Below are 26718 nucleotides of genomic sequence, written 5' to 3' on the forward strand. Positions count from 1 at the left end.
TATTTTAGCAGAACTTTGTTTATTCTCTCAGAAGGCCTATTCTGACTTTATTCACTTTAATTTCTAATTCTGTGTTTGGGTACTGGGTTAGTCTGATGTTATTATTGTTAAGGTTAATCTGCTTTTGAACTGTGTCTGTCAGGATGTACAATGTAGGTGAACTCTCTTGGAGGAAAGAAGCACAGTTCTTATATGTCCTAATGGAGCTGAGCTACACTGTACCTTACCGTGACAGAGCTGGAAAGCAAAATAAGACGAGGCTGTGCTGTTCAGGTTTCTAGTTGAGGAAGGACAGAGATCTGAATTCTGTCCTGAACGCTCTTTATGTACTTTACACTGAGTAGAAATAGAGAAAATTCTTGGAGTAAAGGCCAGAAGTTCACCCTTCAGCCACCCTTCCTAGACATAGGCTCAGGTGTTTCTCGCTTGTTTTGGCTGTGCAACTCTTGCATGCACAGGGACCCAGGGTCAACAGGAGGGCCTGAGTCTCTCCCATTCATTTGGTTTCAGAGTCAGGTGGTAATGGCACTCTTCTGGGAAGCAGAAGCTGTACGTTTGAACCCCTTCAGGCTGAGAGGGGGTGTGTCACTTCTTGCATGAGTTCAGTTGTGTGAGAGGTAACTGATAACTCCTCCATGAGGGTTTTGAATGGAAATGGCAGTGGCTGCTGTCCTCTGTCTTGGAGTGCTGCATGAAAAGAGGGTTTGAACCTACTCAAGTTGTGAAGACAAGTAAAACCAAGTTTTCCAGTTTCTGCTGGAGCCATTTACCATTCTACCAGAGCCATTGCTTTGATAGCCCTTAAAAGGTGAAAATACACTGCTCAGATAGACAACTAACTACAAAAGAGGACTCAGTGCTTTGAATCCCAGAGAGGGTGCGAGTGCCATATGTTCAGGTGATTCAGACAACTCAGATCTATAGAGGAAACGAGTTGAGTGACCCCCTTGTGTCTTGTATCACTTCTTGGATAACTCTGGAAGTTCACTATTCACTATTTGGGAGCACGGAATTATCCAGTGGTGAGAACTAAGTCTCTTAGCTGGTTGTTGAGGAAACGAAGCATCTGAGGATAAATCCTCTTCATTTGTAAAGTTAGATCAAGTCTTTACAGAAGTCCATGTGTTCCCTTTTTGTTAAAGGACATAAACAGACATGACTATATTTTCAGCTATTTTAAAAGTATATGAAAAGCAGCTAAGACCCTGCAGAACTTGAGCACACACTAATCTTTAACACTTCAAGACTGCTCACGTGCATACTTGTATTTCCACAAAGGGCAGACACTATGATTTTGAAGAGAGGTTATTGTATACCTGTTGATGTAAGAAACACATTTCACAAACCTGTGCTATACATATTGTAGTGCATGTATTTTTAAACACAGAAAGTATAAATGCGATTTTTTTTTTTTTGCATTCTCCTTTGAAATTTCTTGAATCGATCAATTCTGTAAACAAGTCCTGGTCTCATTAGCAGTGAATTTGATCTGCTTCAGCAGCTCCTGTGCTGCCAATTCAGTTCTATGAAGTTTTTTCTTATTATACAATAAAGCCAGAGTTTCATAACTGCACATATGACAACATATAACAGGTTGGTATAAATTTGCAGTGTAGACAGGCTGAACTGGTGCAGCAGAGTTCATAACTCATATATGCAAGTGGAGTTGTGCTGCTTTGGTCTGTAATATTTATATCAATAGTACATTCCATTCACTCTTTTCCTAAAATGTACTTTGCAGGTACAACAAACTAAATGAAAAGAAGACAGAATTTCTGGAGAACATTGCAGTCTATGGAGATGCTTTCCTTTTATTGCCAGCATTTTCCTTCAGAAGCAACACAGCTACTTCTTTTAAAGTATATCACACTCTACAAGAGTTCAAAGCAACCCAAAGAGCAATATTTTTTCACCCCACTTACCTGAAAAGTCTTGCCCAGTTCTGGAGAACTAAGGGTGTGAAAGCCTACCGGTTGTCATCTGGTTTTATGATCACTAGTGCTGCTCTTGAGCTGTGTGAGAATGTGAAGCTCTACGGCTTCTGGCCTTTCTCAAAATCCACAGAGAAGATGCCAATCAGCCACCACTATTATGACAACCAGCTGCCTAAACCAGGTTTCCATGCAATGCCCAAAGAGTACAACCAGATCCTTCAGCTTCATGGCAAAGGCATTTTGAAGTTGCAGTTTGGTAAATGTGAATCAGACTAAAAAGGTAGGTCACGTTCTTACTGCATAAAATGTCTTTATTTATAGAGTAATGTGTTAAGGGAAAACTTGTTTTGCGAACAGTGTGGGTCAGTTCTTAGACAGATATTTCTGCCTTACATTCAATGAAAGTTGTGTTCGTAAACAAGTGAAAGGTTGGAGTTTTCTGAATAATGATAATGTACCTCAGAGTTGAGAAATGTTTTCTGATTGTGAGCTTTAGATGGGGAGCATAGCTAAATACACATTATCACCACAATTCACAGTCAATCAGTAGTGTCTCCTTATCTCAGATACGTGTCTCTACCAACCTGTGTTTGGTTTGGTATCAGTTCCCATGAACCAGCTCCTTTGTGAATTGCTTTATTAAAAGCAGTCACATACTATGATCTACGAGAGGAGACTCCTAATCCTGACACAGCCTTTCCAGATGTATACAGAGGCTGATTAAGGATTAAGATTGCCCCATGAAGGTGTAGCGTGCATATGTGCCCTTGTTCCCTCTTGTTAGGTAAAGCTAAGTTCAGAGCAGTGCACTTTCACAGCCCTAGGCTGTGGAGCAGCTTGTGGACAGCAATGAGGAAGCTGCCATACACTACAGCAGATCTTGCTGAGGATTTTACCTAGAGGCAGCTCAGAATCTGGGAGTTGCAAATATAGGATGAAGCGTCATTCCCTTTCCTCCGTCCTTTCTAACTGTCCCATCCCCCTTGGACCTCTACCTTCTGTGTATTGCCTCAGAGAAATGCAGCACAGAGTCTGGCCTCTGACCTTGAGCCAATTTACTGTGTATGGATTACAGATGACTGAAAAGATTTGTCTGCATTTTTTCAATCTTGATTTGCCCTGTTGACAAAATAAGACCAATTTGTATAAATACTTCTTCATGTTTTAAGCTAGCTCAGAAACTCCCCAGCTCACAATACAGTTGCCAGATTTGCCTTTCACAGAACTCTATTTTTCCAGGGGGTTCAAGTTAATGTAACAGTAAGTGAAATGTACAGTAGAACTACCATTGTATACAGTATGCTTTAATTGGACTGATGTGATCTCATGACTGTATTACTCAAGTTAAATCAAGTAAAATAGCATCATCTTGTTCAAGCCAGAAATTTTAAGTTCAAAAGCTAAGGGCTTTTCTTCTGGCTAGGTTCTTAAATGTACTTGAAAATATCCTTTGATGGTATTTAGAAAACATGCTATCAAAGATACATTCACACTTGCTTCATTGTCAGAGATTGTTACGTTTTAAACTAGCAGATTGCTAGTACCAAGAAGGCACAATTTTATTCAGTTTATTTGAAGAAATAGAAAAATAAACTGCTTTCATATATTGTTAGAATAATATAAAACATGTGAGAAGGGACCTAGAAGCCATCTAGTGAATCTGTTCTCCTAGTCCATGGCAGGAGATTACATAGCAGGAGGTGTATGTGTATGCAGTTTCATGTGGCTAAGGTCTGCTTTTTTGCCTGTAAAAAGTTGCAGCATATTGGAAAGGTTAAGAAATACGTAATGTATTTTTGTTAGTGGCTAAACTGTTTATACCCTGCAGTTTCCATTGTATCTATTCTTCCTATAATATAAAAATGCTGGAGACATACCATGTAATTTTAATTGTAGTAACTACACCAGCTAAGAAAATGAAAGGCAGCTCTTTACTAATATTTAATCTAGAAAGAAGCAGATAGAAGCCACAAAAATGTTTAAGCATCTGTATGGGTTAATTAAATACTGTCCATGCTTGACAGACTGAAAATGACTTCTGTGGCCAAATTTGCAAAGTGAGCTGTAAAGAAAAAAGCAACCAAAAGGATAAGTTGTGCTGCTCTAATTTACACTTACATTTACAAAGAGAAAAGTTAGCCCTTTAAAACTAAAGTAATTAAATGCTTTCAGTATGAGCTACCATTCTGCTAGTATTGTCAACTATTAGAGCTAATTGAAATTCTATAATGAGTATATTTCACTGAAGATGACCTTTTCTAAAAACTGAACAATCTCCTTTCTCTTTTCAATTTCCCTTTTATGTTCTTCTATCTGCTCCGCGCTTTTCCCTGTTAGTGAAGCTAACAGCTGAAGGTTCCTTGCACCACTGGGTACCCACAGAAGTCTCAGGCAGAACTTTCCTCACACATCACTGGGGCACAAAAGTTTGCTGCTGTAAATAAGAAGTGAAGGAAGCTGCTCTGCTGCAAGCACCTATATTGCCAGCAGGTAGCAGGTTCTGGAACAGTATAGGGAGAGCATAACTGCATCCCAAAGAATCATTTTGGCAGTATTGGTCCTAAACACCATCCTTGCCATTGTAAAGGTGAACTTTTCTTACTGGATAGAGAGAATTGTCAGATACAAGAGCCCTGTAGAGCTGGTGCTGATCAATGTGTGAAACCATCTGCCTTAAGATCTGCTGCTACACCTTTATGATTATGCTCAACAGACATGTATGTGTCTTGGCTAAAGTAGCATACCTATCACAGATGGTAAAATGGAAAATGAGACATCAGCAAAATCTCAAAATGTAATTAAAATAATGATTTTTATAATTTTGTATTAAATTACCGAATCATTTTTGCTAGGGCCTGGCAGCTGAAGGAAGTCTTGTTTGTTCATTGGTTTAACCTGATAAACCTGAAGGGCATGTCATTAGCTTCAAGTAAACATAGGTTCAAGGAGGGGAAGTGGCCTGATAGACAGAAAAATCTGATTAGAAAAATTGTCAGATGATAAATTAATGAGACTGGCAAAAATTTGATTGCCCAGAAGCCTGATTAAAATGCAAATTTTCTCCGACCAAGAATCCATCAGGTTTTCTGTTTGCTAGAAACAGCAGGGAAAATGAGCATGTCTTGCTTTGACATACAAGCAAGGTAACATTAAGCAGCTGCTCAGAGGAGTCAGTCAACAGAAAAAAACATAGAAAGAAAGAGTGAAACTGAGACTCCCTGAGCCTGGGGAAGAGACTAGTGCTCAATCGTCTGAGCAGAAGGATTGAAGGAGGAGAGGTTGAGTAGAGGTGTGCTGGTGGTTAGGGAGTACAAATTGCTGAACCTTTGACTGAGTGTGAGTGTGTCTTGCCTGGAAAGTAAAAACTGGGTCTGAGCTTTTTAATTCCAACCAGATGATTGAAAGCCATCTATTTCTTACAGAGAGAGCAGCAGTGCAGCCCTCCACTCAAGGTGGAGCTAGCAGGGCAGCATCCTGTAAAGCTGGGGGCTACCTGCTTACTTCCTCAGGAATTAACATCAAAGAGAATCATTGTGTTTCAAACTCTGTCAGCATGTGATCTTTTTTTTAATCTTAAAAGTTGCTGCAATCAAAAGAAGTGATAAATACTGTTATAAATAACCTATTTATGAATATAATTGTTATAAATAGCTATTTATAACAGTAGGATACCAACATGAGCTTAAATTCTGCTGAAATTCTTTTATGTTTGTGACGTCTCAAGGTAAATAGAGAAATATGAACTGTCCCACGATTCACTTTTAATTACCTTGAGAAAAAAATGATACCACATTTTGAAAATAGGGACACCTCTGGTTTCCTGTCAGGCAGCCATATTTCCGCCTATCCTTGACTTGGGCAAATATTATCCAGAGTGAAATTATTAGATGTATACAACATTGAAAGAAAGGTCTTCTGCTTTAGTACCTATGGAGTATAGCTTTTAAGCACACACTTTGCTCATGTGTTCAGCCACTAAGTAAGTTTAAGTGTTATTCTTAACATCAGTAATGAAACAAGTGGAGATAAATTGCTTCTGATTTAATTAAAACCCACCAGAATCGAAAAATATAGATTAAATCAAATTAGAATTTATGTTAGATTTCAAATCAAATGAAAAAGTATTTACAGGTCTAGAAGGGTTTTGTTTTGTTTTCCACAGCAGAAGTAGCCTGTTGAAGAAACAGAATAATTTCAATCTCTAGCTATTTCAAAAGTATGATTAAGATAATATAATTTAGAACATATCCATATTCTGATTAGCAGTGGATGTGTCCCATGAAGATAGTGATTAGACTCAGCCTTGGTTAGCTTAGGAAGCCTGAAGAGGGTGGTGCAGGTGGGGTAAGTGTGAGCAGATCTGGGGGTATTCAGATGAAGGAGTCATCCCTTTGAAAGAGCAGATGCTCGAGCTAGATCAGGCACTAACAGTCCAGCTTACCCAGGAGAATGTGATGCTGTATAATAAATACTACAGACTCCCAGTCTGAAATAAGGATGAAAAAGCAGGTGCAGAAGGTGAAATCCATGCACAGAAGACTAAACTATTGGCTTATTTTGAATATAACAAGCTGTTTTCCTACTATACAAGAAATATCAATAACATATTTTATTGTTTTAATTCCAGGGTGGTGATCCTAAGGAGACAATTTGTGTGTATCAGCAGTTCGGTGTTGGATTTGGTCTGATGTGCTTTCGTGAGCATTAAACTGCATTATTACAACAGAGAAATATTTTACACTTGGGGAGACAAGGAAGTGATTTTTTTCACACAGTGACTGCTACATTTCTGAATTTTGAGTAATCATTTTTTAAAATACAAAATAACATTTATTTGGAAAATTCTGAAAATCCTGATTATTGGTTTAATTGTAGCAAAGCACAATCTCAGGATGGTGGCAATATGTGACATTCCTCATGTTTTGCTTCTTAAAGGTTCATTAAAATATTTTGGCATAAGATCTCTGATTTTCTTAATATCACGTAATGCAGGCAATAGTCTCTGGTAGCTGCATGAGTTCACAATGAACATTTTCAATTAAGAACTTGATCCTGTAAATGCTAGCATTTGTCTACATGAGAAAGGTGATCAGAAGAGCTACAGAGGAGTAATTAATTCAGAACCATGTCATTCTTAGTTTGTCCCAGGGTGCACAGATGAAAAAATCCCTCAGGTTAAAGATAGTCAAGTGGTTTATGGGCTTTCATTTTGTGGGCAATAGATAATGCTGTGGATTTAATGGGCTTTCATTTTGTGGGCAATAGATAATGCTGTGGATTTAATGGGATCACTCATGTGAATGATGTTAATTTTGTGAACAAGTGTTTGAAGGACCAGAGCTGTATAATTGTTTTTAAACCCCTCTTCTTGCTTGTGTTCCTGTCTAAGGCCCAGTTCAGCTCCAAATGAGGACAATAAACTAGATTCCATGCTGCAATCCCCAGAGTCCTGCTAGGGCATGACTTTGCACACATTCCTACAATCCCAGCTCTGTGTCTCGGCTGACATACGAGATAGACCATTCATTAGAAAAATGATAGGTACCAAGCCTAATGAAACTACGCTAAGCATTATTAGAAGAGCGTTCCTCTTACAATCAACCCCAAGGTCTTCTCCTATACCAGGACATATGAGAAAACAACCTACAGTCACTTGATTTAAAACCCATGCAGTTCTTGTGCTTTAAGTTTCCATGTGGTCCAGGAATACCTGTGGAGCAACATCCTGCAACAAGAGAAAGTGAAATATCAGCCCAATGCAAAGAATCACATTAACATTTCCAGGAGCTACGATGAGCAGTTGTTGCCCTAGCTATGGCTGTTTGTATGTTATTGCTTATGTTTTACTGCAGGGGAAAAACAAAAAACAAAACAAACAAAAAAACCCACCCAAAAACCAACAAAAAAATTGTAATGACAAGTTTCTGTTAAAAGAAGAGTTTCAGTGGCTTTTTTGAGTCTTTTGAATGATCAGTTCAAAGATAGAGTGTCCTTCTCCTTCTTTTACAGTCAGATACTATCGGGTATTTTGCTTACTAAAACTCCTTTTGCCACTGTAGCATTAAATCCTCAATCAACTGGTTTAAAAAGCATTCAGTATTCCAGTCGGTATTGCATTATCTCAGTGAATAAATGTGTATAGTGTACCATGACACACCATAAAGAGCTGAAGTTGCTGTGTGTCTGGACTATTTCTGTGCAGCTACATTATTTACAACACACATGTATTAGTAACTGTAAAGGTTATTGGAATACATTTTAAGAGAGGTTTAGGTGAAAAGAAGAAGCCTATTCTAGTTTCCTGGACGAAAAGAGGGCTTAACTGAAGGAGTGTGATGTAGCACCCACAAATGAGAGCAAACGGAAAGCTCTGTAACATGGACAGACACTTTGACTTTTTAGCGCGATTTCAGCGAAGTTTAAACTTGCCATTGACCTGAAGACCTGATCCTCTATACTCTCAAACCTCTCAGTGATTTGTGTGGAGCACAGGACTGATAAGAAATACGTGGAGGAATTGTTAACCTTTCCTGCCCTCCCCTACAAATACTCTTAACTCCTCATAGAATAAAAATATGCTTTATTAGGCTTTAGATTAAGAACCTATTTTTAATGTAGCTTTCTAAGGCGTTGCTCCAGACATGAAGCTATTATGAGATGTTAGTTGCATCCACTTCACTCCGCAGGAGTGCAGACCTTGTGCTCGGCTTTATTATAGCTACTGCTGCTGTGTGCTTGGTGGCTAGGTCATGTTAATTTGTGCACAGACTGAACAAGTTAATAGTGGCGTTTCTGTGTGACAGGATACAGTTCGGTTGATCAAGACTTGCTGAAGTATGCTCACTGTGGGAAAGGATGTTTTCTCAGGTAGTCAAATAAATTATTTCTCATTTATTTTACATCTGCGATTTCTCATTTATTTTATATCTGTGCCAGGTTAATGATGAATAAACAGATTTTGTAGCTGGCTGGGAACGTGTTTGACATTTTTGCAAGACTGAGCCAAGTGCAGTTTTTATTCAGGATTCTTGACCAAAGGTTAGGAAGGGCCTTTCAATTTCCTCTACTTCACATGAGGAACAATCATTTTTAGGGTTTTTGAGCCTTCAGTGCTGTCACATGGTTTGGAATGAGTATTGACATTAAATGATTTTCTAAAGATAGAAACACTGACAATGTGCTAATAGTTCCACTGTACCTTTGCAGAGGCTGACAGTGTCCTTGCACATGACTGCTTCACAGCATCGTTAGATTAAAGCCTGCTTGGCTGCTTTTATTCCTTTTTCTCCTCTGAATCTTTAATGTTGCATCTTCCTTTAGGATCCAGTGCTGCGTCGAGTTGGTTGTTTCTCTTCCCCCTGTGAGGCGTTATGTCATCCTGTTTAGTGTCTGTGAGGGAGTTTGTATGGCTATGAATCAAACACTGCTATGCTTGCAGCATAGTAAAACACACTTTAAATGGCTTGGTTTACATCTCCAGGAAGGCAGCATGGTGGGATATTCACATTGCATAACTGGAGGTGCTAAATTTGGGCTGTAGCTCCACGGTGACTTAAGCTGTAATGGCTGGCTACACAGTCCAGTCCTCGTTCTTGCACTGCGCTCCTTCCTTCGTGCCATCTCTGTCTCCTATCTGATCCTACGCTGGCCTGTTTTGGCACACTGAGCTGGCAAAAACCTAACATGGCAACAGAAAGAGAAAATTGATTCATGCCAACAGAGCCAGGGGAATTTCAGAGTCAAAGCAAAGGATGGGACCACAGGGACTCAGTGGGGGCCGTTTGTTCTCTGACAGCTGTTGGGCAGGTCCAGCGGTCCCCTGAAACCTCGTCAAGTCCAGAAGGTAACATCTCTGGGGCCCTCCCTGGTCAGAGGGGAGAGATGGGCTCCTGCAAGGGGGGATCGCAGCACAGCAGCTGTTCTGGTGGGCAAGAGCCCGTCTCTCCCTGTGGTGACAGGGCTCTCAGTATCTATGCTAAGGACTCTAGGTACCTACACCGGTTGATTATTGCTCCCTCTTCTCTCTTTCCCATTACAGTAATTTTAACAAGCTGTTCACCGCCAGCAGGTTCAGAAATGATAACTATAAAAAAAACCTTTCACTGTAAATACTATTTCTCAGTTCACTGACAGTAAACTTGCATAAACTTGCTCATTATTCAGCATACCTATGCTTTCAGTCTCTGCTAATCCCAGCATCTCAAACAGCATCTGCAGAGAACAAAGCTGCGCAAGGTCTGGCGGTTTTGAGACCGGTTAATCTCCATTTGATTCTCTTTCCTTTGTACAGTAGTGAGATGTCTGACATACTGCCATGCTTGAGTCAAGATGAAATTCTCTGTCCTATGTGATTCAGGAAAACAAACTAAATGCTCTAGGTGACCTAGCACCTTCTGTGGGCTAGCAAATATTTTGCTAGCAGAATATTCCTGTTACTTATTATTTGATTTTATCAAGTGCAGGTATCTGGATTGGTTAATTGGTGTGGGTTAATTGATCACTTAGACCTCAAGCCTGCACAGACTCTGTGGTAGAGCTACAGCCTGACATGGCAATCTAGGTTTAAAAATCATTTGACCTGGAGATCTTTCTCTATCCTATCACTCGCTCTCACGTGATAAATCTGCAAAGTGAGATCCTGAACATCTGTGCAGTAGCTCCTCCGGGGACTCTCAGGTCCACAAAGCACACACTTGTGTACAAGAGTCTGTGTGAGATCAAGCCCAAGGAATATTCTGTGGAGTGCTTTAAACTGAAGCAGCTTGATTTCAAACAACTGATAGCCACTTGTTGCACACTCTGAAGCAGTAGGCTTCTTACACATGAGGTTGTTAGTTAAATATATCTTAGTTTGCAGTATTCACAGCCAAGTAATCCTTTGTCTTGTGGTACTTCAGCAGCTGATTTTCATCTCTAGGTCTGCTAGCCAGGAACAGTGACAAAGGGATGTGTATTTACCATATAAAGCCTGGCTCTCTTGATTTTGAATTCTGTCATTTTAGGCAGGAACATCATCCTTCTCTGAGTGTCTGAACAGCCAAGTTTCAAAAGCTGCTATCTCAGGGTATCCTGGAGAAATCATTTGGGCCTTTCAGCTACAGCACACAATGAGTGGGCAGATTTATATTTATTAAGCTTTGTTCCAGATTTTCATAAAGTATTTCTTAATTGGCTCTAAATTATCATAATGGTCAAGTAGAGCATGAAACGATCTGCAGCATGCCACTAAACAAAGGAGCTATTGCTGTTATTTAGTGGTCTCCTTTCATATATTCACATTTCAGAATACCTTCCTATGCCGGGAACACCAGCTCACCAGGGGAATGACCCCGGGTTACTGGGTTGCCGTGCCCTGGTCCAGCTGGGGTAGCAGCCTGTCAGTATGCTCTTGGTGTCCAGCAAATTCAAGCAATACAACAAGAGCTTAACACGATGGGAGTACATCAGCTTGGGTTTGCCGTAGACCAAGGAGTAAACTTAATACTGTGGTGTGTGATAATTGACTGAGCCCACATCCCTCTGTGTGTGAGCGATAACTGCCCTTTGGTGGCAGGTGTTGGCAAATGCTGGTTTAAGGATGAGAACAGTCTGGCTGTTGAATACAAGAAGGAGTAACATCCTCATGTTGCCATCAAATAAACAGTCAAATCTGTCTTTTGCTAAATCCTGACATAGCTTCAGCAATATGTCAGTGTTTGTTGCTGCACCTAGTACTGCTATGTATTTTTTTTTTCATCCTTCTTTTCTCCAGTGAGGGAGAAAACTCAGACAGTGATGGAAGTATTTAATGATCCCACCATGAATTCATGGTATCATAGCAAGAGGCCATCAGAATGAATCATGCTAATGGTTGTGACAGGATAGTCTAGTCTAAGACAATATTGCTAGTTTTAAATCCCTCACTATTCACTTTAGTCCCTGACAAGAGGAGTTTCTTCACAGCAAGTCTGTAGTTCAACAGCCTGCTAGACTTCTTAGCAACTGGCTCAGCTGTGGGGTGATTCCCTAAAAACACCTCCTTCTTGGTGTATTCATTGTTAGTGCTCATGGTACAAACCTTTTCTTAAATTCTTGTGAAACTGAAGTATAACAGCTGACATTTCTGCATGTTTTCTATGCACATTTTATGTAGTAGCTTCATATGTATTCTTTATGTTAATGTTTTTAACATTCTTTTCTTTGAGTATCTAATTATAATTACTTAAATTATTCATTATATTTTATGCTACCAGAGCAAACTGTGGGGGAAGTTACATAATGTCATCTAAAAAAGCCCAGTGATACAGCCCAAAATAATTTTTAAGGGTACCATCTGACTGATTTCTGGAGGCGTATTTTCATTAGTCATTTGGACACTTGCTTCTTAGATTTACCTTTCTAAGGTGGGTCTAAGAGGCCACCTCTGCTGCTGATTTAGTTCAAGATCTGCAAATGAGAAGATAGGTGAATGGAGAAGTTCTCCACAGGACTGATCCTAAGGGATGGCAAATGGGTGGGTTTTCTTTTCAGAGACTGTTCCATGTGTCAAAATGTAATTCCATAAAGTTTCTGTGATAGCTTTTGCCGGGAGGTTTCGTTGTCCCTTGAAATGTTTACTGTTTGCATTCATTTCAGTTCCATTCTTTTCAATGCAATTGTCGAAGGAGAGCTTATCCCCCCCTTGGAGCTGGTATAATTGTGCTCCTCCACATGCCCTAAGCTCTGTGTGAAGCTGCTCATGTAGGCTCTGCTATTGCTGTTTCCAAAAAGGTTCTCTCAAATTCTCTCAATGCTGAACTTTTTTTTTTGAACTTTTTCAGATGTGAACTTGATATTGTCCGAGTAGAATGTGTGCAGCATAACATAGAAGTGTCTCTGCGCAAGATTTAGGAGGAGGCTCGGAAAGCCCCTTAGCCGTGTGTGCACTTTCATTTCAGAAAACCAAGATGAATTTGTATTGTTGAGTCATCTGTTATGGCCGATTTAATTTGTACTTTGTTTTCATGTTTTAAGTGCCTAATGATTTTTTGTCAAGGAGGCAATGGTTTCACTGTTATAATGCATACTTAGAATTCTGCACTTGTTACCTGTTCTGTAATAGAATATTTTTGCAGTTTCTGTTTGGAAATAAAGACTTATTAGGCATAATTGTGATTTTTTTTTTCTTGTTTGAATTCCTGAGACTTAACAATCAAAAGTATGTCTTCTGAGGCACAGCAGCATAGAAAATGCGTTAGTCTGATTCTTCTACAGCAGGGTTAGCAACTGGCAGTATGGGCAATTGGAAATATGGACAATTCCTTAAAATTGTGCAAGGAAAAAAGCAAGCTGTGCTTAAAAACAGGTATAAGGGGTTGGGGCATTGGTGCATGTATAAATATATATTGCTTAAAAAATATCTTCATGTAATTTCAGTCTTTTCTGTTCTTGTATGGCAACAGACTTAACCATCTTCTTTTGTTACTTCTAATGACTTGAAATATGTTTTAAAATTATTTATTTGAAGAAAAATCAAACAGGAAAGGAACCAAACAAGAAACAAAAATTGGTACCATTTTCCTCTAAAAATAGCTATTAAATTTGAAATATTTACTTTTTACTTTTAGCTAGAAGGTGGCCATATAGCTTCTGTGCTTCTTACTGTGACTTCTCCAAATAGAAGCTGACTGTCACGTCAAATCAGGTCAAATATGTACATGCAGCTGTTTTGTGATGTGGACTATTATCCTTTAGGGCCCTCTAGGGACTGAACTGCAATTGCCAAATTTTGTTGCAGCCAGAACAGAGGATTAGAACCAAAAGGTTTTATTTGGCCTCATGGACCACCAAGTGACTTCTGACCAAAGATGAAGAGCTGGATCTTTGTGGCCTCCATCCTTCCCATAGTGTGTGAGTCTTTCATCGATGATCAAAACTGAAGGGCTTCTTTTGTTTGCTGTGCTGACAGCTGGAATTGCATATTTGAGTGATGCAGATGCAAATGTGTCCTCATAATTGGAGCAGTTTCTAAAGCAGAAGTGTCATTTCTGCTGTGGAAAGTAAGTGTCTTTTAGAATAAGCTTAGCCATCTCAAATATTTAGCCGATGAACAGCTAAACAGTGAAAGAGCAGCACTGCCTGGTGATTAGGACTGCTTGGTCCAGGTTCAGAATACGTGAGTGGTGCCCCAGACAAAACATTGCCTTTTCCTCATGCCCTGCTTAGAAGGGGAGCAGTCGGCGAAAAGCTGGCTGGGTAAGAGGAGAGTGGGAGGGAAGTGGTTATGCACTGAGGTTATGCCTGCCAAACAGCTGTAGAACCGCTGGATCACACCAAGCACAAACCATTCTCCTAGGGGCAAAGCATCTCCCGTGAAGATGGCACTCCTGCTATGGGAAGCACATGGTCGCTGGTCTTAGAAGGGCTTAAGAAGGAATTTTCCCAGGAGCAACAAGGTTGCCTGAGACCAGGTTAGGTTTTCCTCCTGCATCAAATTACTGTTAGGCAAAAAGTGTCATGTGAAGATGTTACAACATCTGGGTTAGTCCAGGAGAAGAGAACGGCCAAAGTCTAGTCCACAAGCTGAAAGCCGTGGCAGTGGGCTAGGGGAGCTGGGGTCATGGCCACATGACAGCCAACAGCTGGGAAAGTGCGCATGTGGGCTGAGGAAGACCATCATCATTTTAAAAAGAGAGGGGAGATCACCTCCTCCTCAAGGATCCCAGTATGCCCATGTTCTGGTAGCTGAATGTGCCTGGGTTTTATGACACACATCTAAATTTTAGCTTGCCTCTTGCATCCTGTATCAAGTGTCTGTGTCATCCTCACTCGCAGCCAGAGCCAATTAATAGTGAACAGGAGTGTTAAGGTCTCACGGCCCCTGCAGACTGATAGATGGAACCAACTGGTTAATGGAGATACCATAATGAAAACATTAGCTCTTAAGTGTATAAATGCAGATGAAACTCTTTTATCATGTAAGTGAAGAAAGAGAGAGCCCAGCAAGGACCAAATTTAAGCTGCTGTCTGTTTTCTGCAGCACAGGGAAGCAAAGCTGAATTAGTCCAGAAGCTCACATCTTGCCACTGTCATTGGAGAAAGAAATGCTGGATGTGCTGGGAAAAAGATATAAGTATTAGAAATGGAATAACTTTCATCTTCGAAATTACTTTATTAGGTATTTTGAGAGACTTCTAGGGCAAAAATAATCTGACTGAATTCTCAGCGCAGTGCTGCCTGTGTAACTCTGAACCTGCAGGGGCATTAGCTCTTTTTGTTTAGCTTTTAATCTCCTTTGTAAGGATGAAAATTGCTCTTGTATTATGTGTGGAGTTTTAACAGAGTAAAAACACTTGGTAAGGGTCCCTTAGTTTGAACTGCCTCTCTAAAACTGATGCTTCACCCTGAACACTGTGCATTGTGGAACACCAGCTATGAGCCCGGGCAGGACCCCGGCAGTGGGCTGCAGCCCCTCTACCAGGGCACAGGCACAGCTCCTGCCTGCGGGCTGCCACTGACCCCCACCCAGACCCGTCAGCAGCTGGGTGCCAAGGACTTCTGCCGGGAAGGTAGGAATGATGGGTCTGGATCACCTGTAGGAGAAGAAGGAGTTGAGCTGGGTGGCATGCTGCCTTCATAAATGTCCTAAAGCTCGATTATGGTATAAAAGATGAGCAAAAGGACTCTTACCCTAGCTGGATTTTAAATGAATTGGTTCTACTTTTCCAAAATATAGAGTTGTTATGCTCTCTGGAAAGGTTTAAAAGCTGGATCCAAAAAAGACAGCGATGTTCTCTGAGGCATTGGAACAGAAGAGTAAGAGACAAGATCTAAGATACTCTGGATATGCTCGTGCATGATATATCGTGGAGAAATGTTTTGAAGGAAGGATGAGGGGGGTGTGATTATTAAGTGGCAGAAGCAGTGACCTAAAATGGGAGATTACAGTACTCTGACATTGAGTAGACGGTTCTCCATCAAATGCTGGTGTTAAATAATGTCATTTTAAAAAGCCAGACATGTTGAAGCACTGGATGGGCTGGAGTGGGAGGCAGATCTAGCAGCCGTGACACAGGTCTACTGGTGTCCTTGGGCATCTCACCTTGCTGTAAAGCTGAGCAAGGCAACAGAAGGAAATATCCTGAGATTCATCTCACCGACCACAGTCTCTAATTCAAGGTAGGGTGACTTGTATGCTAAGCTCCATGGTCCATAAGCACAGGATGCTACTTCATAGTCAGAGCAACTACTTCATATATAAATTTCTACATCATAGACACCTACACTTATTAGATCAGTCCCATCATTCCTGTCCTACCCTTTCCCTATCTACATTGAATGTTTTTTAACAGTGGCTTGATCATGGAGCTCTAAACTCTGTTGGCCCTATTCATTCTGCTATAACACAGATAATAATTTCTAGGATGAAATCTCTTTTTCTGAATGTATTTAACATCTTTCAGAAGAGTCTAAAATAGAAACTCTAAGAAGATTAACTCAGAGCACTTTTCAAGTTCATCTTACTTGCAGTCCATTAAAGTGAAGTGACAACTGAGGTGTGACATGAAGTAATTATACTGATTGTGTTGTATGTGCTCCGCAGGAGCTGAATGATTTGCTGAGGATATTAATTTCAAAAGTCAGACAGCAAGAGATCAGCTGAGATGGAAGATCACTGCAAAGTGACCTCAAACCAGGGAAAAAGAAGAGGTGGGGAGTGTGGCCCAGCACTGGAGTTCAGTGCTGTATAGTCTAGCAGTGAGCTGAAGTAGATTCATTTTGACACCAAAGGTGGTTTCCATGTAACTGAATGCAGGTGTCATCACTGTAGTCCAAAGTCATCACTGCAGGTTCCCTTTGTGGTCTATAGAGAGAAGCGGAGAATAATTCATCTGGCTTATTTTGTGTATCTACGTTAGGATGTGATAAATCACACCCTAGATTCCCTGGTTTATAAAGAGAGTGTAGAGTGACTAGCTGGGCCATAATGTCGGTAGTTCAATGCTCCATCCTAAGGGTCTCGGGTGTTGGTGAAATGCAGGTACAAGCCCAGACTGAGCTACCATCTACCTTATTAATACAAAGTCATGGACTTGTCTATGGCCTGATCATTACACCTGTGGCATTACACTTTGTGACCAGGGAAACCGTAGCTAAGTAGCAGACTGTATAACATCACTGGGAGATAGCATATAATGAGATCAGGTTGATAAGGATTCTCTGAAAGAATCTGTACCTTTGTGAATAACATAGTGAACTTAATTTCTTTGATCTCTAAAACAATTTCCATGGTCACAAGAAGTTAATCAGAATGTAAAAGCTCTTTTTCTCCATCAAATGTTCACTGTTGAAATCAGTATTGGATTTGTATGCTCAAACTGTTGTGCAGCCCTGAATAGATACATTAAAAGTAGTTTAATCCGATTGTACTTTGGCTTTAGCTTAGTTTGGCAATCCAGCGGTGCAAGTAAAACTGCTTTCACTTAGGGATTGTCACTGCTTCACTTGGATAAATTTGTTAGCAAGACATAAAGTAATTGTGAGTCTGAGGGATTTTGGAAGCCATGGGCTAGCTCTTCCTGAGAGAACCAAAAACTGCAGGTAAATAATAGCCAGTTCTCAGTGTAATACAACATTAATGAACAGGATGTGATGAAGCTTGACCGGGCAGCATATTCCTTGAATCTGGATATCCATGCTCAGAGAAAGAGGTAAGCAGTAGCAAAAGCATGATTCTGTGATAACAGGGACCTCCATGCTCCATCCATTCCACACGGCTTCATCTGCGGTTTGCCAGAAAAAGTGTCAAACTACTTTAGTTTCACTAAAGTGCTGACTTGACCAAGAAACAATGTTTTGGCAGATCCAGACCAAAACAGAAGTCTGTAATCATCATGGTCATCACTGCTACTGACTCATAGCCTTCACGGAAGAACAGAGGCAGTTCTCTGAGCACATGTCCAAGGATCCCTGGTCCCTCATGGGTTTGGTCTCTAAGGCTCAGCCTGTTCTGAAGAGAAGCCTGGCCTATATAGCCTGCCCAAGCCTAACCCTCTGGGATGATACCGCCTTCCTCTGTAGTCAGTGGACTATCGGAAACAGGCCCATTATCCCATCCACCTCTGTGCTGTTATGCCTCCACTGACAACAGAGAGCCAACTTGAACAAGTAGTTTAGGTTTTTGACAGCTAAAGTAAACAAAAGGATCACCTTGCTCACTGATTAAGGTTGTATCCTTGTGTGGCACCATGAGCTGCATAAGTGTGCCAGCCTCTGCAGCACAGGCAGCATCCACGGGTCTTTTGTGATAGTGAGAAGGGATGCTAACCAATCTGTGGCCATCAGGAATCTTTTCTCTCTTTCCTTTCCAAACACCTGGAAATGTGTGTGACAAGACTTTGCAATTCAGAGAGAAGGATGCCTTTGTAAGGATCTTTTTAATCTCCATGTAGCAAGAGTAGAGAGTAGTCCTTCAACTTCTCTATGGCCAAGCACTTAGTCCTCTATTACTCCCTCTTCAAAACAGGGACAGCAATGCTTGGTCCTCTCCCAGTAGTGTTATGGGGGTAAATACACTACATCTTGAGATCCGTTTATGTTCTGTATGGTGGAGACCATGCATGAACTGCAGAGAGACAGCTTTTCCTCTCTCTAAAAATGGCAGTTTATCTTTTGCTGCTGTTTCACAGCTTGATCTGTGCTTGGTTGTCCATGACATAAGGCACAACTGGACAGTTTAGATGATTAATGTCATTATTATGAAATTTAAATTTCAAAGATAGAAAACAAGTCAAAAGAACAATGAGAGAATTTAACATTTTTGATCAGCCTTTCTCCTGCACTTTCTGACTATTTAATTTAAACCAGAGCTGTTTCTTTCCTCCTGTAGTAATCACTCCCCTCCAAGAAGTGAAAATACACTTGCAAAACTAATAAGTGAGAATCTATTTGCAAAGATATTTATTTATGCGCCTGGCACTTCAGGGTGTTTAGAGGGTAATCTCAAACTGTGAGCTCTGCACTGTGTAAATTTAGAAGCGATTTTTCTAAATGTCAAGTATTTATTACATGAAAAAAACATTTGGAGTGTGGAGCAGGTCCCCAGTGATATATGGTGCATTTGGGAAAGGGCTTCTTGGATGAACAGAAATAATATTTGAGAGATGAAAAGCAAATCCTCTATTTGAAATTGCTTTGTGTACTCGGTAAGGAGATTGAACAAAGGTAGAAGGCCAGCCCCATATTTTGCTTTGTCTCATGCATAAAATAGTAGTTTTCCAAACCTTTTATAACCAAGCCTATACCAATCTGTCTTTTCTGGGTCCTGCGGCACTTCTACCACCTCTGCTTAGATTGCTGCTGTCTTCTTCTCATCCCCTTAACAGCTCCTGCAGCCTCCGTTCAGACCACACGCAAATAAAACCTGCAGAACTTATGTAGGATTTTACCCATGTAATACCTTACCTTACTGTCAACATATCTCAAAGTGCAAAGTAGTAAAGGGCAACTCTCCAACTGGAGGCTAGCGATATGGAATATAAGGGACTCTGATCTATTGTAAGAAGCCTGTGATGCCTGTTGTGTTGCTTGGAAATACCAGGCAGCCTGCAAGCTGCAGCAACCTGAGAACCATCACGAGCAAGAGAAGGACACAAAAAGTCTATCGTGTTTTAAACCAGGAAGCTTTTTCAGGCTGATGGGAGCACAGAAGCTGAAGGACTTCCCACATTCAGACCCTGCTCTTGATTTTGTTTGTCTGTAATCCAAGAAAAATCCCCAGCACTTGGTGGACTGTTTGATCTGCTTTTGGGGACTTTCTCAGACTTAGTATCAGAGTCATATACTTACTTCACCACTTTCCTCAGATGTCATTAGCAAGGATCTCCCACGTCTTCCTTTTGGTATGCTGCTTTATGCTGGCTGTTCAGTTAGTACTTTTGTTACTCACCTCCCTTTGAAGACTGACTTCATGCCTCAACGGCTAATATTCTGCAAGAGCAAACTATCTAATATAGTTGGTTCTTTGTGTTCAGTCTGGGAATTAAAGTAAAATGCTTTCTATCAGTAGTAGCTCTGTAAATGTTTCCCTTCTGCTCTTAAGCCTTTTTTTCCTTCAGACAAAGCCTCCTGTTCTCATTTTTCACTGCATTTAGTGCCTATCTGACTCTTTCAGGCAGATCCCTGAAGAGGCCAAAGTCTGCTGTCCTAAAGGCCAGGGTTGTGATCTTGGTTTTTGCCCTGCTCTCCCTTCTCAGGATCCTGAACTCCACCATCTCTCAGTCCCTGCATCCAAGGCAGCCTTAGACTTTCACATCCCCAATGAGACTTTCCTTGTTTGTAAGTGTGAGGTCCAACAGAGCACCTCTTTTTGCTGGCTCCTCTATCACTAGGTCGGGAAGTTTTCTTCAGTGCTCTCCACAAACCTCTATGGCTGTGTTCTCCCTCCAGCAGCTATTGGTGTTGTTAAAGTCTGCCGTGAGGACCAGAGCAAGGGAACATGAGGCTACTTTTAGCTGTCTGTAGAAGGCTTCATCTATTTGTTCTCTCTGATCAGAGCAGACACCCTCTTAATCAGGCACCTCCTTCCCCACAGAGGTGCCTGATGCCCTGAGCTGGGGCTGCCCCAGCCGTCCTGCCACACCAGCCTGGTCTGCACCCTGGCTGGGGGAGGTGGGATGGGCCCCGGATGGTGAGGCCCTGCCCTGCCAGCCCCTCTGGGGATGGCCTGCAGAACCCCTTCATCTGATGACAGTCTAAGTCTAGGTTTGTGGATAGAGACCCTGTGTTTTATTGGTCCATCTAATAAAGCTGGGGGGAAAATTAACAAGTTTTCATCTGAAAGCTCTGCTTCATGACTGAAATAGATGCCATGAAGTTCAAAGCAATTGGTCCAAGTTCAATTAGGTACATAGGAGCTCCACTACCTAAAGGAAAAGGCAACTAAATAATTATGGGTTAAAGGAAAGAAATGCTAAGAACATACCTTGCAAAGGACAGAGAGAAACAAGTAATTTACAGCCTGTGTGGAAAGTGAAGAGATTAGTGGTGAGGAGGATGTAGCAGTTGCATGTACTGAAATTCAAAATCAAGCCAAGAAGGAAAAATGACTTGGAAGTCCATTTCAATGAAGCTGAACTTCAAAAGACAGCTTCTTCCAAATATAGACAGGAAACAAACAAACAAAAACAGAAAAAAGAAGCTAAAATATTGAAAATGCTGGTAAGCCACAAAGAGACTTTTTAAGATACCATATTAAACTGAGAACTGCCTACTATCTTGCTGAAAAGCCTCTTAGAAAGAAAAAGAAAAGAAAAGAGAAAAGAAAAGAGAAAAGAAAAGAAAAAAAGAAAAAAAGAAAGATAAGAGAAAATAAAAGATTCCTCACAAAACCCTCAGCATAATTAAAAAAGCCAGTGAAGGGAACTACTACAACTTGACAGAAGTCATGTCCAAATGGGAAAACCAGGAAAAATCTGGCAAATGAAAAGTAGATTTCCAGTAAGATGGATCAAATACCAGTTTGAGAGGCAATTTGCTAATAAAAGACACTTTCAAACACATCCAAACCATCATGTCTGCCAGAAATTCAGCAGAACCTCAAGTGAGAGAGTCAAGAGGTGGAAGGATTACTCAGCAAAGAGAAGGCCGTAGGAAAAAAACTTGCATGAACACAGCTCATTAAGAACAAGGTGAAGAAGAACAAGTCCCCTGTGACAGATGAAGAACAATCTCAAACTGAAGGGGTTTTGAAACAAATCAATACATTGACAAGAAGGCAGCAGGATGGCAACCATCAAATGGGTCTGGAGTAACTCCACGTGAAACTGCTGATTTACTGGTTGCAATGCATCTGGTGTCAGAGGAATAGGCGATGGCCAGTATAACTTCAGACTCTAAAAAATGCTCCAGGGTGATGCTGAAATCTATAGAGCAATAAATCTAACATTTTTACCTGGCAAAATCAAGAGGAACTGTAAAAGCAGCTGTCCTGGGAAGGATTCCACATGCATTTTTTTTCCTGAGGAAGCCATGCCTCATGAATCTGCTGGAAATGTCTATAGGATTTTACAAGCTTTGTGGGTAAGCATGATACAGATGGAAGATCTTGTTAAAACCTTTTGCATAGTGATCACTGCAGATTCTTAAGAAATGCAAAGGGTAGTTCTCCCTATTTTAACCTAAAAAGTAGGAGATGACAGAAAGCATGGAGAGCCTTCACTGTGGAAGGAAATTGTCACGGGGATCCCACAAGTGTTTGCACACTGGACTTCACTGTTCAATGTATTCCTCAGTGACCTAGCAAAGGATGACTAGTAGGTTGACAAAAGTTTTCAGTTGGTACAAAATTATTAAGGGCAGTCAGTATTACTGCCAAGCTCAAAGCTGCAGAAGGATATCACAGTCCTGGATGACTGGGTGATCAAACAGTGGATGAAAATTTAATGTCAATGATAGCAAAGTAAGGGGGAAAAATAACTTTTAGCTATCAGTCCTTAGGAAATAGAACTCTGAGTCATTGTGGATAACTTTTTGAAAACATGAGCCCAGTACTGAGCAGTGATCAGAAAAGCAGATGGGATATTTTTAGTTACTTTGAAGGTAACTGAGCACAAAACAGGAGTTCCCATTATGTCACTCTGTGTTGCTCCACATGTCTTAAAGACTGCCTGTTGTCTTAGTCACCTTGTTTTAAATAGATCACAGCAGAACTAAAATGAGGAGAAGAGTGGTGAGGATTATTAGGATTACAGGATGACTTCTTGATGAGAAGGCACTATGAATGTTAGAAACATGCAGAGGTGCTGGAGGGGAGCTACTAGAGAAGTCTGTCAAATGAGGTGTGACATGGAGGGGTTGAACACAGAACGATTATTTACTATGTTTCATTAACTACCGAAAAGTCAACAAAATGATGAGACAGTGAGAATAAAATAAAGAAAATGTTTTTCCCTGGTACACCGTCAAATTATGAAATATGAGCTGTTTGAAGCTAAGAATATAAAATTATTCAAATCAGGTCAGACAAGTTCATCAATGATCTGAGTAAAGCCACCGGCTCAAAAAGTCCCTGAATTTCTTTTTGCCTGAAAATGAAGGCTATTCCAGGGATTGGAGCCCTGTTTCTTACCCCTTTTTCCTCAGCAAGTACCATAGGAGACCGGGTGGATTGCTGGTCTGATCCAGTATGGCGGTTCATATGTTGTTGTAGAGCTCTGGTCTTTACTTACCCTCCCATCTGCCAGGTCACTTTCATGACCAGTCTGTATAACTTGACATAATGAAACGAAGTTTTCTGAGGGAGGTGATCCTTCCCCTCTGCTCAGCCCTGGTGAGACCTCTCTGGAGTGCTGTATGCAGTTCTGGGCTCCCCAGTACAAGAGAGAGATGGATGTATTGGAATAAGTCCAGCCAAGGGCCACGAAAACAATGAAGGGCTTGGAGCAGAGGTTCAGAGACCGGGACTCTTCAGCCTGGAGAGGAGAAGGCTCAGGGGAATTATATCAATGTGTATAAACACCTGATGGAGGGAGTACAGAAGATAGAGCCAGGTTCTCCTCAGTGGTATCCAGTAACAGAACTAGAGGCAATGGGCATGAACTGAAATACATGAAAAATTCTGTTTAAATATAAGAAACAACTTTTTCAGTTTGAGAGTAACTGAATGCTGGGACAGGATTTGGCCAGAATAGAAGCATATCCCATCAATGCAAGAATTTACCACTTCAGTCCCCTCCTAGATCACAGTCCAATATTTTTACCTTAAAGCAGCAGGGAAAGTGCTTGGCGCTGCATTTGGCAGGAGTGGTACAGGTGTGCACTTCTGCAGCCGCCCAGCTGCAGGGCACTAAGGTCTGATGGGGAAAGCTGGGGGCAGCAAACCTGTCATGCACTCCAGCAAGCATCATCAATGAAGGGCTATCAGAGCAGAAAGTGTGTTTGCAATTACCACCCCCAATTTGCAAAATAAGCTTTAAAAGTATGATTGTATTAGTTTACAATGGGTGGGAGCCAAGGTATTTTTGCAGTATTTAAACATTAGCTAGGGATGGCAACAGAAACCTAGTCTGCATGAGGAGCACTTCAGCCAGCAAAAGCACCCTGTATTACTCACTTTGCTATCTATAGTAATGCTGGTTATACAAAAGGGCAGAGCTTTTCTAGTATGTACATTTCTTGGCCATTCATAAAATCTATAGAGTATCTTATATTGGGAGATCTGGGCTTAAAACCCTGCTCCTAATTTGGAAAATATGGACTTTGAACCTGGGTCCTTCTCAGCCCTCACACATAGCCTCCACCCAGTTGCCACATACAGAGACACGCGCACGTGTCTGAACCTCTGCTAAATTCTTGTGCTGGGCTGGAGTTAACTCTCTTCATAGCAGTCTTTGTGGTGCTGTGTTTTGGATTTGTGAGCAAAACAGTATTGGTGACACACCGATATTTTGGCTGCTGCTGAACAGTGCTGGCATGACGTCCAGGCTTTCTCTTTGTTTCCCACTCTGCCCCCTCAGTGAGTAGGCTGCAGGTGGGAAAGACATCGGGAGGGGACACAGCTGGTAGAGCTGTCCCGAACTGCCCAAAGGGATGGTCCATACCATACAACATCATGCTCAATCAGCTCAGTCATCAGCAATAAAGACTGAGGCAAAGGAAGAAGGAAGGGTTTTGGCTTCCAAGGTGGCCATTGCTCAGAGACGAGCTGGGCATCCCTTTGCCTGTGTGGGGTGGTGTGTGATTGCCTTTGTTTTTCTTGGGGTTTCCCCCTCCTCTTTTCTTCACCTATTAAACTGTCTTTATTTCCACCCACAAATTTTCTCACCCTTGTTTTTCCTGGTTTCTCCCCCATCTCACTGGGGATGACGGGGGTGAGCAAGCAGCTGTGTGGGTGCTTGGCTACTGGCTGGGTTCAACCCACCACCCTTCTCCATCCTGAACATGTTTTTATTTGCTGTCAGCCAAGTCTGATACATCTTCCTGGACTTCAGAATCACAGCCCGTAGCAGAGAATAACTGCAGAGCCATTCTTGGAGAAAGCTGCATCTCTTCCTTCGCAGCCGTACCATCCTGGATGTGATGTGCCTTCCCCTTGCAGTTGCTGTAGCCCACCACAGGGAGACAGCTGCAATACGTCTCTGGAAAAGAAACGGCCAAAAATGTCAGGCTGAGGGGTTTGCGTGGAAATTATTACACAACACTGTGCAGAGATTTGGCTGCTGTGCAATTGCCCTTTTCTGAAGCAATGAGTTTGGTTGCTGCAGACTTCATGAAGCCCATAAGCAGCTTTTACCTCTGAGCAGCTCATGGGCCTGGGGCTGCGTTGTGAGGGGGCCTGCGAGCCAGAGCATTGCTGCCCTTCTTGCAGAAGAAGGGAACTGTGGAATGAAGGATGCAAAATGCTGTAGAGAGAGAAGGGTCCTATGGTTAAGGTAGCCCTATGCCATGTTGGAGAAATGGAATTTTTTTCCTGCTTGTGCTATAGCTTTCCTAGCCAAGGCTGGAAATTTCACTTGCACTGTGCTTTGCATTTGTCCCCCTGCATGTCTGAGCTTCCTTTTGTGGGTACTCGATCTGAGATCCAGACGGGGAAAGTACTTGGACCTGAAATCAGTAAGTGCCTTAAAAGCACAGAGTGCTAACCAGCCTCACACCAGGCGCCTGAGGTCAGCTTCCACTTCTGAGCTTGGCTGCGGTGCTCCGTGACCCTGTGTGTGAAACAGGACTGGTAATACCCCACCTCTTGCAGGGGTGTTGTGAAGAGCCATGAAGAACAGCAGAGGGTACCCTGGAGTAAATTAAACACTCAGACTCTAAAGCAGATAAATAAACTGGGGGAGCACACACGCAGGAGATCTGAAAATGCTCTAGCAGTGAGTGATGGTGACTCCTGCCGTGCTGTCAGGTATGTGCAGAGTGAGACAAGGTCCATGAACTTGCAGTGAAATCCACAGCATTACACATGAGCATAAAGGGACCAAATGAAGACTGAGGATGTAATTTTATTTTTGGCACTTCCTAATTCTGCATGCGTGACTGCAGTCAAGCAAATGTCTCTTAGAGCAGTTTATTGTACGCAGATGACTTTAAAATTTTCAGTAATATCCAGGCTTCCCTTCCCCTGAGGGAGGATTTGTAATTAAAATCTCCAATACTTACCTGCCATTAGGGCACCAGTGAGATTCTCTATCCAGCCACACAGCTGCTCATCCTCTCCAAATGTGGGAATTTATATCCCCCAGGCACCTCCTGTTCCACCAATTGGCATAAGCAAGCCCTGGCCAGGAGCAGGAGCCTCCCAGTACCAGGTGTGCCCCAGCAGGATGTGATCTGCACACAGCGTGGGTCCTTGGTGACCACCACTAACAGCCCTATGACAGGAATGTCAGCCACAAGTTCCTCCATGCTCCGCGGGCGCCTGAAGGTGACTGAGAGCCTACAGGATATGTTTTAATTGACTAATGGGAGAATAGACCAGTCCTAAAGTGCCCAGTAACCCAGTCACATGTGGGATTTTGCACCTGCAAATAGAACTTTGAGAGTGAGCCTCGTAAGTGCTGTGATCACAGGCAGCACTGGGTACCCTGCCTGGTATGGTGAGATTTGGCCCAGACCCCATTTTGGAGGTGTCACACCGGGCTAGGATGAGCGGTTTCCTATAAACAGTTTTCTGAAGGTGTCGGTTCCTTAGGTGCTTTCGTGGCTTTACATGAGGCCCCCAGACACCTGTCCGTCTGTGGGACAGCTTAGTGCCGTGGGGCAGCACCCTGCAGGCTGAGACACAGCGAGACTACCACCCTACCACCACCGCCGGTCAATGGCTTTCCAC

General features: G+C 41.8%; 1 protein-coding gene across 1 annotated transcript in view; it reads left to right on the forward strand.

Annotated features, from left to right (window-relative positions):
* Positions 1-2210, forward strand: part of ST8SIA6 (ST8 alpha-N-acetyl-neuraminide alpha-2,8-sialyltransferase 6) — a gene marked incomplete at its 5' end in the record, with an annotated part of 34980 nt that extends 32770 nt beyond the window's left edge. Inside the window, one exon of the mRNA XM_009696042.1 lies at positions 1742-2210. Within this exon, the coding sequence (XP_009694344.1) occupies positions 1742-2210 (469 nt within the window). The remainder of the gene's footprint in view (positions 1-1741) is intronic.
* Between the last annotated feature and the right edge of the window lie 24508 nt (positions 2211-26718).

Source organism: Cariama cristata, unplaced genomic scaffold (assembly GCF_000690535.1).
Source record: "Cariama cristata isolate BGI_N322 unplaced genomic scaffold, ASM69053v1 scaffold14282, whole genome shotgun sequence".
In the NCBI taxonomy this organism is placed as follows: Eukaryota; Metazoa; Chordata; class Aves; order Cariamiformes; family Cariamidae; genus Cariama; species Cariama cristata.